This window comes from Spea bombifrons, chromosome 11 (assembly GCF_027358695.1).
Source record: "Spea bombifrons isolate aSpeBom1 chromosome 11, aSpeBom1.2.pri, whole genome shotgun sequence".
Lineage (NCBI taxonomy): Eukaryota > Metazoa > Chordata > Amphibia > Anura > Pelobatidae > Spea > Spea bombifrons.
Window position 1 is genome coordinate 34161533 of NC_071097.1, and position 14632 is coordinate 34176164.

The following is a 14632-nucleotide window of genomic DNA, read 5'->3' on the forward strand; positions in this document are numbered from 1 at the left end:
TATTCCGTAGCGCCGTACAATGGGTATATATATATATAAACAAACTCCGACGACGCATTGCTGAATAGACACTTTATCATATTATTAAATGTGAGGATATCCCCATGCATACGAGAAAGTCCAGCCAAGGATTTTAAATAATTTTTTTATTATTTTTTTTTGCCCATCTATCAGCTTCCCAATTATTCCTCGCTCGCAACATATTTAATAATCTGCGATGGTGTTCTCGATCCAGGTGACGTAGTTGCACACCTTGGTGTAGACCCCCGGATACTCAGGTAGGGCGCAGCCCAAACCCCAAGACACCACTCCTTGCAGCTCTCCGTTGCAAACCACAGGTCCCCCGGAGTCACCCTACAAAAAAAATAATCCAAATATTTAAGAGGAGGCACCGAAATCTAAACCTTTCTCTAGTTCTCTGCTATCGGTTTAAATTTTGCCCTCAATGGCAGTGCCAAAAGTATCGTATTAACCCAAATGGTTTAATTGTCCTTTGCTTGGCATGTTGGTGACCCTGTTTTGGTGTCGAAAAAAGTATTAAAGGTATTAAAATATTTTTTTTTCTATAAGATACACACCTGGCAGGAATCTTTTCCTCCTTCCAGATACCCCACGCACATCATGTTCTTGGTGATTTGCCCTGGGTAGGAGTTGTGGCACTCCCAGTCAGTGAGGATGGGGGCGTCCAGACATTGCAGAAGATCTGGATTTTTAACTTGGAGAGAAGCAAATATCACAAATGTCAAAAAAATGGAATAACGTACGGTCTAATATATGGGATGACATCGTGTTTGATCCATACCTCCATCGCTTAGAGTGTTTCCCCAGCCAGAGATGAGGCACATCGTTCCTGGGGGGTTACACTGGGTGGGCAACCTAATGGCCTGAACCCTGGTATTGAGCTTGGCTGGCTTGCTTAGTCGGATTAGCATGATGTCGTTGTCGAGAACATCGGGGTCGAACTGAGGGTGTGGAATGACTTTGGAAGCTTGAATGAATTGTTCTGGTCCTTCTAGAACTTTAAGATTGTGCTCCCCGAGTCTGACCATGATACGTCTAGAACCACAAGAGATATATTGGAACGTACCCAAAACACCGTACACCCATTGATCTTCTCCGCTTAATTAATTTTATTTAGAGCAATTTAAATTTTCAGTCTAATATCATATTGGATGAGAAAGGACACTAAGGACTGAGCCTCTGCTTCGGGAAGAATGGACGGACTAGATGGGGCCGAATGGTTCAAGTTCTATGTTTCTGTACCCATTCAAAGTCGTGGCCATTGGGGGGATATAGGGGCAGGTCAAGGTACCAAGATGTAGGGGATGCTATATAGAACCCAAATATCTTATCCACTTTGGAGCTTCTTGATGACCCAACATTCCTACAATGAATGGTTGGCAATTATACATCTCTCCCCCCCATAAACCAGGAGTTAAGAGGTGTGGAATTGTGATCTCATCCAAAGTTTAACCTCCTCCGCATCTTCTGCTAAAAACGTATCTGCTTGAACATTATTACTTACGATAGGTAACAATGCGCAGCGGACACCACCCACACCGTATTAATCAGGGACCCTCCACAGAAATGATACCCTGCATTCAGGGACACCTGATAGGGGACAGAGTACTCGGGGCAGTCGTAGCCACCCACTATCTTATCGTCGTCATCGATGGGCAATGCCACTAGAAAACAAGACTTTGTATTAGTAATAAGGATAAACTCCGCTAGAACAGAACAGACTTTGATGACCACAAGAGCCGCCAATATATTACGGAAACTCTACCGAGGTGGCCCCTGTGGAACCGTGTCAATTAATTACATTAATTAATAAAAAAATAATTAATAAAAAGTGGTTGAATGCAATAAGAATTGATTGTTCTAACATCAAGTCTATTGAACATCGCAAATAAGGCATCACTTAGTAACGTCAGTAAAAACAACGTCCAAACTCCATCATCTTCACAATATGATCACATTTATCATTATTCTTCCAAGCATTTCTTCACAAAGTCAAAGTATCAATGAGTATTATTTATTGTTACTTAGTGTTAAAAGGTCCTCTTAAAGGAGACCCCATATAGAAATACATTTGAAGAGTTTGGGGTGAAGTATAGTTCTTTTTTTTAACAAAACAATTTAACAGCTATAGGTCCATGAAGATGAAACATACCAGCGAGCCCCAGGAGAGAGAACAGTAGGAAGGACTTCATGTTGAGACAGAACGTGAGATGTTTCCTGGTCTGGAGGCATCACTTTATACCCAAACTCGACTCCTAATCTTATCTGTCTTCCCAAACAACATGTCCGTTCCCACAGAAGTCGAGTCTCGCCAACTTAACAGAAGCCTCTAATGTTGGAATGTTCCGTTGGCGGTGGAAGTTGGCGTTCCTCCTGGGCGTCGTTGGCCAGCTTCCCCATTTCACCTGTGTTTCTGGATGCTGCGACATGATGCTGGTTCCCACACGGTGATGAACCTTGTTCCGCTGACCTCTTCATGACTACAATTTGTTTTAACCAGAAGAAAAATGGAGTTAGAGATAAGCGGAGGCCTCTCTGTTCCACACAATCGCACTTTCATGTACTTCAACCCATAGGCTAAGCCCTCATCGTATCTCCCTTGCTGATTTCTCCCTTTTGTTGCCAAAAAAAGTCATTTATTTTCTTATAATTTTGATGACTTCTTCCTCTCGGTAGGTTCTCTCCATGCTCCTCGGTTATTGCCGTAAATATTATTACTCCAAACAGTAGATAGAGCGAGTCCTAATTGTGGAATTCTAGATAGTTCCATAATGATGGAGATGGACTGTTCTAAATAACTAAATCTAAATTGACAAGGAAAAAAAATGGAAAAAGGAGAGTAATGCTTAATTTGTGAAAACGTTCCACATAAAGGCCGACATGAGAAAATCCACGTCCAGAGCTCATGTCACCTCCACACCAACATGGCCCTGATCCATCTAGAACAGCAAGAGAGATTTTTGAAGACTTGTTCTACCCATTGGTCTTCTCTGACACGGTTTTTCCCTTGATGTCCCTATTTATTTTTAAGAGAATTACACTCATGAAATCAGACACGTCTTGGGATAATAATACAAATCCCTTTATTCTGAATCAAACATTGATCAAAAGGTCACTGAGCCAGACACCCAACACGTAGTCATACACACACACACACATACGTACACCGGAAGTGTTTTCTGACCCTGTGGTTCCCTCACTGTGGATCCTCTTCCATTAGGACAACCACCCCATGCAGCGGACAAAGTTCTGCAAGTTCTTAACCCCTTAATGACAAAGCCCGTACATGTACGGGCTCAAAATGCTTTTTTTTTCAATGGGTTTAGGGACCACCCATTGTCCTTAAGGGGTTAATGCTTCCATTCCTTTGTGCTTTAATATTATGTGGTAATATTTATGGCAAAGCGCATATAAAAGCTAATGCATGTAAAATGATAAGGGAAAAAGTTTCTACTGAATGAAAATGTCTTGGTGGTTTCTAAATATCCTCGAGATAAATATTTTTTTACCACAACAACAGAAGTCTAAGCGATATACGGCCGTACAGTGTGGCGGAATCCCCAAATTTTATGCCGCATTTCTGAATATTTTGCTCCCATTTCTGAATATTTTTTGTGCATATTTGCAGGTTCTGACCAAACCTTAGGGTTGAGCGGCTCCTCCTGCCACACAGGCGCCTCGTTAATGGTGTCCAGAGAGGGCTTTAAATTGCAGGAGAGTCGCATTTGGGTTAAAATACAGAGCAGTCTAACTGATTCAGCTCCTTGGTAAGGGGAAAAGCCATTAAAAATTAGATAGGACTCCCCAAACTTGGGGTCCTTTGATGTAGTGGCCGGCGAAGCGATATATGGCCGTATAATGTGACGGAATCCCCAATATTTTTTGTTGAACTTATTGGTCAATATTATTAACTGAGAATATGAACGTTTATGTTTTTTAGGCTATGCGCTCTCCTCTCCGTATATTTTTTTAACAGAAGTTTACAATGAACCCTAGTCATGGTTAGGCCCAAATTAGGCCCGTTCAGTATACTTAATGTGGGGACCACAGTTGCCCTTAGACTATGTCATTGGACTGACAGCGAACGCCTCAATCTCCAAGGTCCATAAGCAGTCCTGTGAAGAGTCCTCCATAAGGTACAAGGTCTGAAAGTAGACGAGTTGCTATGCTTTTCAGCTCATTGCACGTTGAGTCGAGTTCACCTGACTCAAGATGGCAGATTCTATAAACAAGCAAGTCGCTCAAATTCAGCCAACTGCTTACTTAGTCAATTCGCCTGCCATCTGAAAGATTTGTGTCTAGAAGCCAGTATGTTTAAATGATATATGTTAAAATAAATATCATTGATTGTGCTTTACAAGACTGTCTTTAGATCTAATTTTGCCATGGGGCCCTCATACTCGAGCTAAAAGTGGAGGTCTGTACAGCCACCTCTACACCAACACTTCTCCCTTAGAGGTCTGCTTTCCGTCGGGATATGGTGTCCTATCCCAGCACCCCGTACCAGCCGGTGATGGAGCCACGAGGGATGAAGTGTTAGATGATGGTGGCTGTTAAGAGACTCAAGGAACAGCTGCCATGGAGCTCTAAAGTTCTCCAGAACCTCTTGGCAGCGGTCCAAGCAGCCGCTGATCTCAAGATCACCAGCCCATCCCTGGTTGGTTTCAATGGGAACTCAGCTTGCATGAAGTGCAAATTCTGTATGAGGATTCCTGTGAGTTCCCAAATATCTTGATGAAGACGTCACCTTTTTCTCGCTATTCTTAGCATTAACCAATGCCTTCCTGAGTAACATTGAGTAACATGCCCAACCAACACCGTGTAACAGCCTGTGTCTTATGACCCCAAATCATCTGGACCTATAGAGCGAACATTACCATGTCCCATATTCCAATAACGGTTCCATCTTCAATGAACCCAACAGTTCAACCACTGATTCACCTTTGAAGTCTTTTTATCACCGTAGGGTTCTGGCTGCCCACCCCATACAGCCCACAACGCGATTTGCCTGCTTTATATCAGTATTTCATGTTGGATGTCCACTCTAAAGTATGAAATATCTCATTGATTTGCTATAGATCGCGCTAATGAAGGAAAGCAGACACAGGGATTTAAGATGCTAATTTATTGGCTTTCTCCTGCATTTGATGAAAGACTTTACATTTCCCGAGATATTTAATAATTGCCGATGGTTTCTTCAATCCAGGAAACATAGTTGCACACCTTGGTATAAACTCCGGGATATCCAGCTAAGGCGCAGCCTCTACCCCATGACACCACTCCTTGCAGCTCTCCGTTGCAAACCACGGGGCCACCAGAGTCACCCTAGGGCGAGAAAAAATGTTTAATGTGATTAATATGAATTTTCACATGTTCATGTCTTGAAATGATTGACTCAACGGGGCAACCTTTCTGTAGGGTCGGGGGATTAGATGTAATGTAAGGAAGTTTTACTTTAATGAGAGGGTGGTAGATAAGTGGAATAGTCTTCCAGCAGAAGTGGTAAAGGCTAATACAAAGAGGGAATTTAAACACAAGATGAGACCAAGGTTTGAGTCTTTACAGCAGGAACAATTATCAGACTGGATGGGACCGAATGGGTCTGATCTGCTGTCAAAATATATTAAAGCAGCCAAGTACAAGCAGGAAAGTTCCCCCTTTGAACTTAAGGAGGTCAAATATTAATGGCGGCTGGGAGTCCCGATAGACCCCCTTGAAATCTTGCATTTCCTAAAATATACACACCTGGCAGGAATCTTTGCCTCCCTCCAGATACCCCACGCAGATCATGTTATCGGTGATTTGCCCTGGATAGGCATTGCGGCATTCTTGGTCAGTGAGGATTGGGGCGTCCAGACATTGCAGGAGATCAGGATAATTAGCTAGGAAGGAAACAAAGAATAATTAAATCCTTACGCTTTTAGTGCCCACAAAGCTCTAAACCTGCTGTTCCAGACAAAACATCAACTACACTCTCTCTAAATAAGCAAATAAACCTTAGCTGACGTTAATCCAAAGGAAACAGCACAGGAGCTTCTAAAAAGATGTTTTTAAAATGTTATCCAATCAGTGCCTGCTTTTATGTCACATGACAATTAAGTGTTCCTGGGTGAAATTACAAATGAGGCAAAATGGTTGAATAATTATTGTAAGGAATCATTCGTTGGTACAAGGAATGAAGTTTCTAATGCAGCATCTAGTTAGAGAAGTGTTAAACTGAGCGGAGTGCGGAGGACAAAGGCTTTCATTTTTATAAAAAGTATTAAAAAAAAGTATAAAAAGTACAAAAGTAAAAATAAAAAACAAAATTTGCATTCCCATTTACAGATTCTTCTCTTGTTCTATCCCTTGTTTATGCTGGTTCCATTCGCCTTCTCTCCCCCACCTTTCAGAGCTTCGCACAAGACATATTTACCTTCTAGAAGCTACCACGAATGGTCTATAAGTAACATCTACTGATCCATCTTTAACCGTCCTTGTTCTAGAACCCTGGTTATGCTCACTGCTGTACAGATAGCGTTAATATGAACGGTTTGATACTCACATCCATAGCTCAAGGTGTTTCCCCAGCCGGAGATCAGACATTGTGTCCCGGCAGACGCGCAAGACGTCGGCAGGCGGATTTGCTGCACGCGGCTGTTGAGTTTAACTGGTTCGGCCAGTCGGATCAACATGATGTCATTATCCAGGAGATACGAGTTATATCTCGGGTGACGAATGACCTTTTCGGACTTGATGAACTGTTCAGTTCCCTCTAAAACGGCGATGTCGTGTTCTCCGAGTCTGACTTCGATACGTCTTCACGGGAGAGAAAAACAAAGACAAGAGGTCACTTTATATTTAAATAAATATGGTGGAAAGGGGGACAAGAAGAACTAAGTCCTTTCCGTGTATTTTCTGGTCCATCCTATTACTTACGATTGGTAGCAGTGAGCAGCCGAGACCACCCAGAGGTCGTTAATGAGGGACCCTCCGCAGAAATGGTAGCCGGCATTCAGGGACACGATGTACGGGACAGAGTTTTGAGCGCAAGTGTAACCGCCTACAATCTTGTCATCGTCAAAGGGAAACGCCGCTGCGAATAATGACAAATTATTAATTGGAGGATCAATAAGGAAAGAAAAAAACATAGGAAAAAAATTATTCCATGTCTCTTATAAAGATTCAATTTCCAAAAAGTTGTCGAAATTTACTATTGCTAGTCTTAAAGGTTCCGCTCCACCAAACATGGCACTCCGTTATGTGTTAAGCATATAAACCCTATCTATGTATTTTATTCTTTTCTTTTAAGAGGTTTTTTTTCAGTTTCTATGGCAAAATACGTTCTACCTTTTGTGTCACATGACCATGAGGAGTTCCCAGAAAACAAAACGGTCGGGATCGGTCTACCCTGTGTATTTATTACACAGCTGTCTAGCAGTTTAATAATAAGACTATTAGACATATATACCTAAACATATATCAAACTGGAGTATAGAACAGTTAATAAACTCTTCTATTTACAGCAGAGAGAGTCGATGCTTACTGCCCTTTCTTTTAAACCAGTTTCAAAGTATCATCATATCATTTCAGATATGCAAGGCCACATGAACTTAATGCTGTCTGAAGTTAAAGCCAAACAAGAAAAGTTGAAGAACAAGACATGAAGGTGGAAGAGGAACGTGTTTGAAATGATTACTTACCAGCGAGTCCGAGGAGGGAGAGCAGGAGAAAGCACTTCATGTTGAAATGGAGGTGTGTGATCGTTCTTGGTCCTCAGACATCATTTTATATCCTAAATGTCTCCTAATCTTATCTCTGAGGAAGAACCACATGCCCATTCTCATGGATGTCTTATCTAACAAAGTTGGTTGGTTGGCATCCATCCCGGGTGATGTTGGCCACTCACTAGTCTCACTTGTGTCCTTCGGTATGAAGACCTGCTGCTGCTTCCCCTGGGTGCACTTTAGAATACATGTGTATGATTCTTCCTCGTGCCGTTACAGGTCACCATTCCAGGCAGCTGACCTGCCATGACTTGTAGCAGACGCACATCCAGCGTATACAACACACACCCAACTGAGATAGATCTATACACAACAGCAATATACATCCATACGTTGCTTACTCAATGCTCCATCCATTTTGCGCCAACATTCCAAGAAAACATCATCACAAACTATGTGATACACTTTTGTTTGGGTGCCTTTGGGATGGAGACTTCCATCCTTCTCCCCTGACTGGAAGGTCAGCGGAGAGGACGTCTGCAGAAGCACAGCCATTTTGGCGGAAGTTCGTTCCAGGTTATGTCCATGGAGATGCGGACAAAGATAGGAGATAAAAGAGAGAAGATGAAATATAGAAGATAGAAGAGAGAAGATGAAGAACAAGAAGATTCGGAAGTGGTGAGAGTGAACCAGATTGAGAATGTGAGAGAGTGAGAATGTGAGAGAGTGTGGGTGAAAGGGCCCACAAACTTTGGCCCCTGGGAATCAGCATAGCTAAATGGACAGGGAGCATGTATGTGTGTGGGTGAGTGCATGCTTGGGGCATGGGTGTTTTTGATGGGGGTATGTAAATGTAGGGGTGGGAGTCCCTAAGGGATAAAGGGTGCCCTCTGGGTGACCCCGGTCACTGTCACTTTTTCAGAGACGGATAACAGACTTACCTGCTTCCCACCCTCCCTCCCTAATTTTATGTACTAACTTTCTTTTCTTTTGTCACAGCAGGCGGTTTGTGTAACATAGTAACATAGTAACATAGTTCATAAGGTTAAAAAAAGACCAAAGTCCATCAAGTTCAACCTATATACATATTGTGTCCCTACTGTGTTGATCCAGAGGAAGGCAAAAAACCCTTATGAAGCAGATGCATTCATAACCTTGCCGGTCTGGTTTGGTAAGTTATGGAGTTTGGATGCTGGTGTGATGGAAGGCCTCCCCTGACCTCTGGTGTTTATTGGACGTGCCCACCGAGTTTATGGACGGCTGGTGGTTAGCATTGGTGGTGGGACAGCGGAAGTTAGCTGTCATTTTTGTTTGGACGAGGGGGGAAAGTAAGTACCTGTGGTCTGGATTGTACAGTGATGAGCGGCCGGCAAGGACAGAGTTAATTCAGTTCCTGTGTTGGTGATGTCTGAATGTATTTTGGATTATGTTAATATGTATATTTATATATTTGTATGTATTATTTATTTTGGTTGTTTACTGTGTATTTATGTTTATTGGGTTATGGTGTTTAGGCCAACACAGTGTTTGTGGTTATTGTTAAGAAAATATGCTGTGGCCTGTTTTATCCAATTTCAGTCTCCGTGTCTTTACTCGATGGGTTTAGGTGGTAGGTGTTGCCATTTGAATTATTAGGATAGGATAACCGGGTATATAAGAAATTTATATATATAAAGATGGAGGCAAAACACACAGGTACTCCTTGCTTCTGTGTCTTTATTGAAACATATTATAACTACTTCTCTTCCTGTTCAGGAGGAAGGAGGAGATAACAACATAAACTTTATTTATACTTATCTTAACCATACAATTGTGTCACATAGGCTATAGCACTGTGAGAGCACTTTCAGATTATATCTCAACAGTAGGGCTTTTTGCTTCATTTTAATCTGGTACGTAGGGTAGTCTGGCCTTGTTTCCATGGCTTCATACAAATCCCCAAGTTTGCCAAAATTCAATAAATCCCCAAAATTCCCCAAGGCTTTAAATTGCTTGAGAGTCTTTTTTGGGGGATAAAATGCGGTGCAGTCCCACTGATTCAGCTCCTTGGTAAGCAATATAGCTGTGAATAATAAGATAGGACTCGCCAGACTTGAGGTACTTTGATGTAGTGGCGGGTGAAGCGATATGTGGCCATGCAGTGTGACAGAATCCCCAGTATTTATTGCTGAATTAATGCTTTGAGAATCTGAATGTTTATGTTTTTTTAGGCTGTGCGCTCTCCTTTCTGTATATTTTTTAACAGTTTACAATGAACCCTAGTCATGGTATCAAATTAGGCCCATTCAGTATACTTAATATGGGGACCACAGTTGCCCTTGGACTATGTCATTAGACCATGACAGCCAGGGCCGGCCTTAGGGGTGTGCGACCTGTGCGGCCGCACAGGGCGCCATGGCAACCGGGGCGCCTGCCCGGGACTTAATTAAAACATCAGGGTTTTTTTGTTTGTTTTTTTTTTTACTTTATTTAACATCCTCCATGTTAAATAAAGTTTTTTTTTAACTTTATTTAACACGGAGGATGTTAAATAAAGTTAAAACAAAAAAACCCCCCGGTGTTTTAATTTAAGTCTCGGGCAGGGGCCCCAAGCGGTCGCTCGTGAAGTTTTCAGCAACCGCTCGGTCCCCCTCACTCTCCGTGACTCCGTTGCGGTGCCGGCGTTTCATGCTGAGCGACAGACGCCTCCCGCTCCCACCGCAGGACTCAACAAGGTAAGTAAGGATAATGAGACTTACGGAGAGGGGTTAGATAGTGAGAAGGGGGAGCAGTGAGAAGGGGCAGAGGTGGTAGATAGTGAAAAGGGGCAGATTTTTTTCCTCTCTTTTTTTTGGGATGGGGGGCGCCAGAGGAGTAGTCCGCACAGGGCGCCAGAACACTTAAGGCCGGCTCTGATGACAGCCAAGGCCTGTATCTCCAGGGCAGTCCTGTGGAGTGTCCTCCTGAAGGTACAAAGGTCTACATGACTCAAGATGGCAGTCGCTCAAATTGAGCCAACTGTCTCGAACTTACCTGAGTAATTTGGCTTTGTGACTAGAACCCGGTATGTTCAAATAATACATTTTAAAATAAATATCTTCGAATGTGAAGCCTAAGGAATTTCTGCATTACTGCCTTGTGGTTTTGCTATAAATCACTAGACATCTTAGTTCTAGAAATATGAGTAATCTAACCTAAATGGTGTGCAGCCAATTCAGTATGTCATTGCATGCTAATCGTTCATTGTAGACCCTGGTGTAAGTGTTTGGAGCACATGTTTTCGTGCTTCTTTTTTTGGTTTTAATAGGTAAGTCATATTCCATGAGCAAAGACTGTCTTTAGATCTCATTTTCCCATACCTGAGCCCAAAGTGGAGGTCTGTGTAGTCCCCTCTCCACCAACACTTCTCCCTTAGAGGTCTGCTTTCCGTTGGGATATGGTGTCCTATCTCAGCACCCCGTACCAGCAGGTGATGGAGCCACGAGGGATGAAGTGTTAGATGATGGTGGCAGTTAAGAGACTAAAGGAACAGCTGCCATGGAGCCCTAAAGTTCTCCAGAACCCCTTGGCAGCGGTCCAGGCAGCCGCTGAACTTAAAGCACTAGGGAGTTCCCTGCAAATTAAATCTGCTGGGGTCAGATATTGCAAGGATTTTCGTGCATGAAATATCAATCTTATGCGCCAAACACCCCAAAAATTAATATCTTGATGAAGACGTCACCTTTTTCTCGCTATTCTTAGCATTACCGAATGCCTTCCTGAGTAACATGCCCAACCAACACCGTGTAACAGCCTGTGCCTTATGACCGCAAATCATCTGGACCTGTAGAGCTAACATTACCATGTCCCATATTCCAATAACGGTTCCATCTTCAATGAACCCAACAGTTCAACCACTGATTCACCTTTGAAGTCTTTTTATCACCGTAGGGTTCTGGCTGCCCAAACCATACAGCCCACAACGCGATTTGCCTGCTTTATATCAGTATTTCATGTTGGATGTCAACTCTAAAGTATGAAATATCTCATTGATTTGCTATCGATCGCGCTAATGAAGGAAAGCAGACACGGGGATTTAAGATGCTAATTTATTGGCTTTCTCCTGCATTTGATGAAAGACTTTACATTTCCCGACATATTTAATAGTTGCCGATGGTTTCTTCAATCCAGGAAACATAGTTGCACACCTTGGTATAAACTCCGGGATATCCAGCTAAGGCGCAGCCTCTACCCCATGACACCACTCCCTGCAGCTCTCCGTTGCAAACGACGGGGCCACCAGAGTCACCCTAGGGCGAGAAAAAATGTTTAATGTGATTAATATGAATTTTCACAGCTTCATGTCTTGAAATGATTGACTCAACGGGGCAACCTTTCTGTAGGGCCGGAGGATTAGATGGAATGTAAGGAAGTTTTACTTTAATGAGAGGGTGGTAGATAAGTGGAACAGTCTTCCAGCAGAAGTGGTAAAGGCTAATACAAAGAGGGAATTTAAACACAAGATGAGACCAAGGTTTGAGTCTTTACAACAGAAACAACTAGCGGACTAGATGAAGCCGAATGGGTCAGAACTGCTGTCAAGCAGCCAAGTACTAGCAAGAAAGCGCCCCCTTTGAATTTAAGGAGGTTAAATATTAATGGCAGCTGGGAGTCCTGATAGACCCCCTTTGAAATCTTGCATTTTCTGAAATATACACACCTGGCAGGAATCTTTGCCTCCCTCCAGATACCCCACGCAGATCATGTTATCGGTGATTTGCCCTGGATAGGCATTACGGCATTCTTGGTCAGTGAGGATTGGGGCGTCCAGACATTGCAGGAGATCAGGATAATTAGCTAGAAAGGAAACAAGGAATAATTCAATCTTTAAGCTTTTAGTGCCCACAAAGCTCTAAAGGTTCCGTTCCAGGCAAAACATCAACTGCACTCTCTCTCAATAAGCAAATAAACCTTAGCTGAACTTTTTTTTCTTTTTTAATTTATATGTTGTCCTCCAATCAGTGCCTGCTTTTGTGTCACATGACAATTAGCTGTTCCCGGGAGAAATTACAAATGAGGCAAAATGGTTGAAGAATTATTGTAGGGAATCATTCTCCGGTACAAGGAATTAAGTTTCTAATGCAGCAATGAACAGTTTGATACTCACATCCATAGCTCAAGGTGTTTCCCCAGCCGGAGATCAGACATTGTGTCCCTGCAGACGCGCAAGATGTCGGCAGGCGGATTTGCTGCACGCGGCTGTTCAGTTTAACTGGTTCGGCCAGTCTGATCAACATGATGTCATTATCCAGGAGATACGAGTTATATCTCGGGTGACGAATGACCTTTTCGGACTTGATGAACTGTTCAGTTCCCTCTAAAACGGCGATGTCGTGTTCTCCGAGTCTGACTTCGATACGTCTTCAGGGGAGAGAAAAACAAAGAAAGAGGGTCACTTTTTATTTAAATAAATATGGTGGAAAGGGGGACAAGAAGAACTAAGTCCTTTCCGTGTAACATTTTCTGGTCCATCACATTACTTACGATTGGTAGCAGTGAGCAGCAGAGACCACCCAGAGGTCATTAATGAGGGACCCTCCGCAGAAATGGTAGCCGGCATTCAGGGACACGATGTACGGGACCGAGTTTTGAGCGCAAGTGTAACCGCCTACAATCTTGTCATCGTCAAAGGGAAACGCCGCTGCGAATAATGACAAATTATTAATTGGAGGATCAATGAGAAAAGAAAAAAAACATAGGAAAAAAATTATTCCATGTCTCTCATAAAGATATAATTTCCAAAAAGTTGTCGAAATTTACTATTGCTTGTCTTAAAGGTTCCACCAAACATGGCACCCCGTTATGTGTTAAGCATATAAACCCTATCTATGTATTTTATTCTTTTGAACAGTTTTAATGTATCATCATATAATTTCAGATATCCAAGGCCACATGAATGAATGCGGATGACCGGTCTGGTTATATTCACTATGTAGTCAGAACTTGGGACTGAGATCTATGGAGGAGACTCATCTAACTTAATGCTGTCTGAAGTAAAAGCCAAACAAGAAAAGCTGAAGAAAAAGCCATGAAGGTAGAAGAGGAACGTGTTTGAAATGATTACTTACCAGCGAGCCCGAGGATGGAGAGCAGGAGAAAGCACTTCATGTTGAAATGGAGGTGTGTGATCGTTCGTGGTCCTCAGACATCATTTTATATCCTAAATGTCTCCTAATCTTATCTCTGAGGAAGAACCACATGCCCCATTCTCATGGATGTCTTATCTAACGATATTTATGGAAACCATGTTCTGTTGGTTGGCATTCCTCCCGGGTGATGTTGGCGGCTCACTAGTCTCACTTGTGTCCTTCAGTAATGAGACCTGCTGCTGCTTCCCCTGGGTGCACTTTAGAATACATGTGTATGATTCTTCCTCGTGCCGTTACAGGTCACCATTCCAGGCAGCTGACCTGCCATGATTTGTAGCATATGCACATTCAGCATATACAACACACACCCAACTGAGAGGGTGTGTCTGGCCTTGTTTCCATGGCTTTGTACAAATTCCCAAATTTGCCAAAATTGGATACATTTGCAATTTATACAAATCTGAATACACAAGTGCCTTGGATGTAGTCAGCTACTATCATAAGTTATGAAAGTGTCAAGTTAGAATTCAATATCCTTAATAATCTATGTACTCCTCAGTGGCAGAACTACCGGGGTCGCAGGGGTCGCGACTGCGACCGGGCGCTGGAGTTCTGCCAGTCAGGGGGGCCCAAGGGGTGCCGAGCAGTTGCTGAAAACGACCGCTCGCCAACTCTTGGACAGAAATCCAGGATGCCTCCGCTCCCCGCCGCTGCTGCCGCAGCCGCCGCCGCCGCCTGCCTCAGCGCTGCCCAGAGTGCAGTGTTGGGAGCGTGAGGCGTTTGTCTCGGGTGCCGGCG

The 14632-nt window shown here is 43.1% G+C and overlaps 3 protein-coding genes across 3 annotated transcripts; all 3 read right to left on the reverse strand.

The window, feature by feature from the left end:
* Window positions 1-204: 204 nt before the first annotated feature.
* Window positions 205-2213, reverse strand: LOC128468464 (anionic trypsin-2-like). Its single transcript, XM_053450204.1, has 5 exons — window positions 2174-2213; window positions 1526-1685; window positions 803-1056; window positions 579-715; window positions 205-354 (listed from the first exon to the last, which is right to left on the reverse strand). Exons 1-5 carry the CDS (start codon window positions 2211-2213, stop codon window positions 205-207), a joined length of 741 nt encoding a protein of 246 aa, XP_053306179.1.
* Window positions 2214-5131: 2918 nt separating this feature from the next.
* Window positions 5132-7743, reverse strand: LOC128468462 (trypsin-like). The gene is made up of 5 exons (XM_053450202.1): window positions 7704-7743; window positions 6940-7096; window positions 6566-6819; window positions 5767-5903; window positions 5132-5346 (listed from the first exon to the last, which is right to left on the reverse strand). The coding sequence occupies exons 1-5, from the start codon at window positions 7741-7743 to the stop codon at window positions 5197-5199; spliced, it is 738 nt and encodes a 245-aa protein (XP_053306177.1). The 3' UTR covers window positions 5132-5196.
* Window positions 7744-11780: 4037 nt separating this feature from the next.
* LOC128468463 (trypsin-like) lies at window positions 11781-13853 on the reverse strand. Its single transcript, XM_053450203.1, has 5 exons — window positions 13814-13853; window positions 13230-13386; window positions 12853-13106; window positions 12406-12542; window positions 11781-11995 (listed from the first exon to the last, which is right to left on the reverse strand). Exons 1-5 carry the CDS (start codon window positions 13851-13853, stop codon window positions 11846-11848), a joined length of 738 nt encoding a protein of 245 aa, XP_053306178.1. The 3' UTR covers window positions 11781-11845.
* Window positions 13854-14632: the final 779 nt, after the last annotated feature.

Bases quoted from the DNA above. Each gene is read 5' to 3' on its own strand.
- LOC128468464 (XM_053450204.1), bottom strand. From the start codon at position 2,213: ATGAAGTCCTTCCTACTGTTCTCTCTCCTGGGGCTCGCTG. The intron at 1,057-1,525 runs GTAAGTAATAAT...TTGTGGTTCTAG, and splicing joins GCTGCGCATTGTTACCTATC to ACGTATCATGGTCAGACTCG. The intron at 355-578 runs GTGTGTATCTTA...TTTTTTTTGTAG, and splicing joins GAGGAAAAGATTCCTGCCAG to GGTGACTCCGGGGGACCTGT.
- LOC128468462 (XM_053450202.1), bottom strand. From the start codon at position 7,743: ATGAAGTGCTTTCTCCTGCTCTCCCTCCTCGGACTCGCTG. The intron at 5,904-6,565 runs GTGAGTATCAAA...TTTCCTTCCTAG, and splicing joins AAACACCTTGAGCTATGGAT to CTAATTATCCTGATCTCCTG. The intron at 5,347-5,766 runs GTGTGTATATTT...TTCTCGCCCTAG, and splicing joins GAGGCAAAGATTCCTGCCAG to GGTGACTCTGGTGGCCCCGT.
- LOC128468463 (XM_053450203.1), bottom strand. From the start codon at position 13,853: ATGAAGTGCTTTCTCCTGCTCTCCATCCTCGGGCTCGCTG. The intron at 13,107-13,229 runs GTAAGTAATGTG...TCTCCCCTGAAG, and splicing joins GCTGCTCACTGCTACCAATC to ACGTATCGAAGTCAGACTCG. The intron at 12,543-12,852 runs GTGAGTATCAAA...TTTCCTTTCTAG, and splicing joins AAACACCTTGAGCTATGGAT to CTAATTATCCTGATCTCCTG.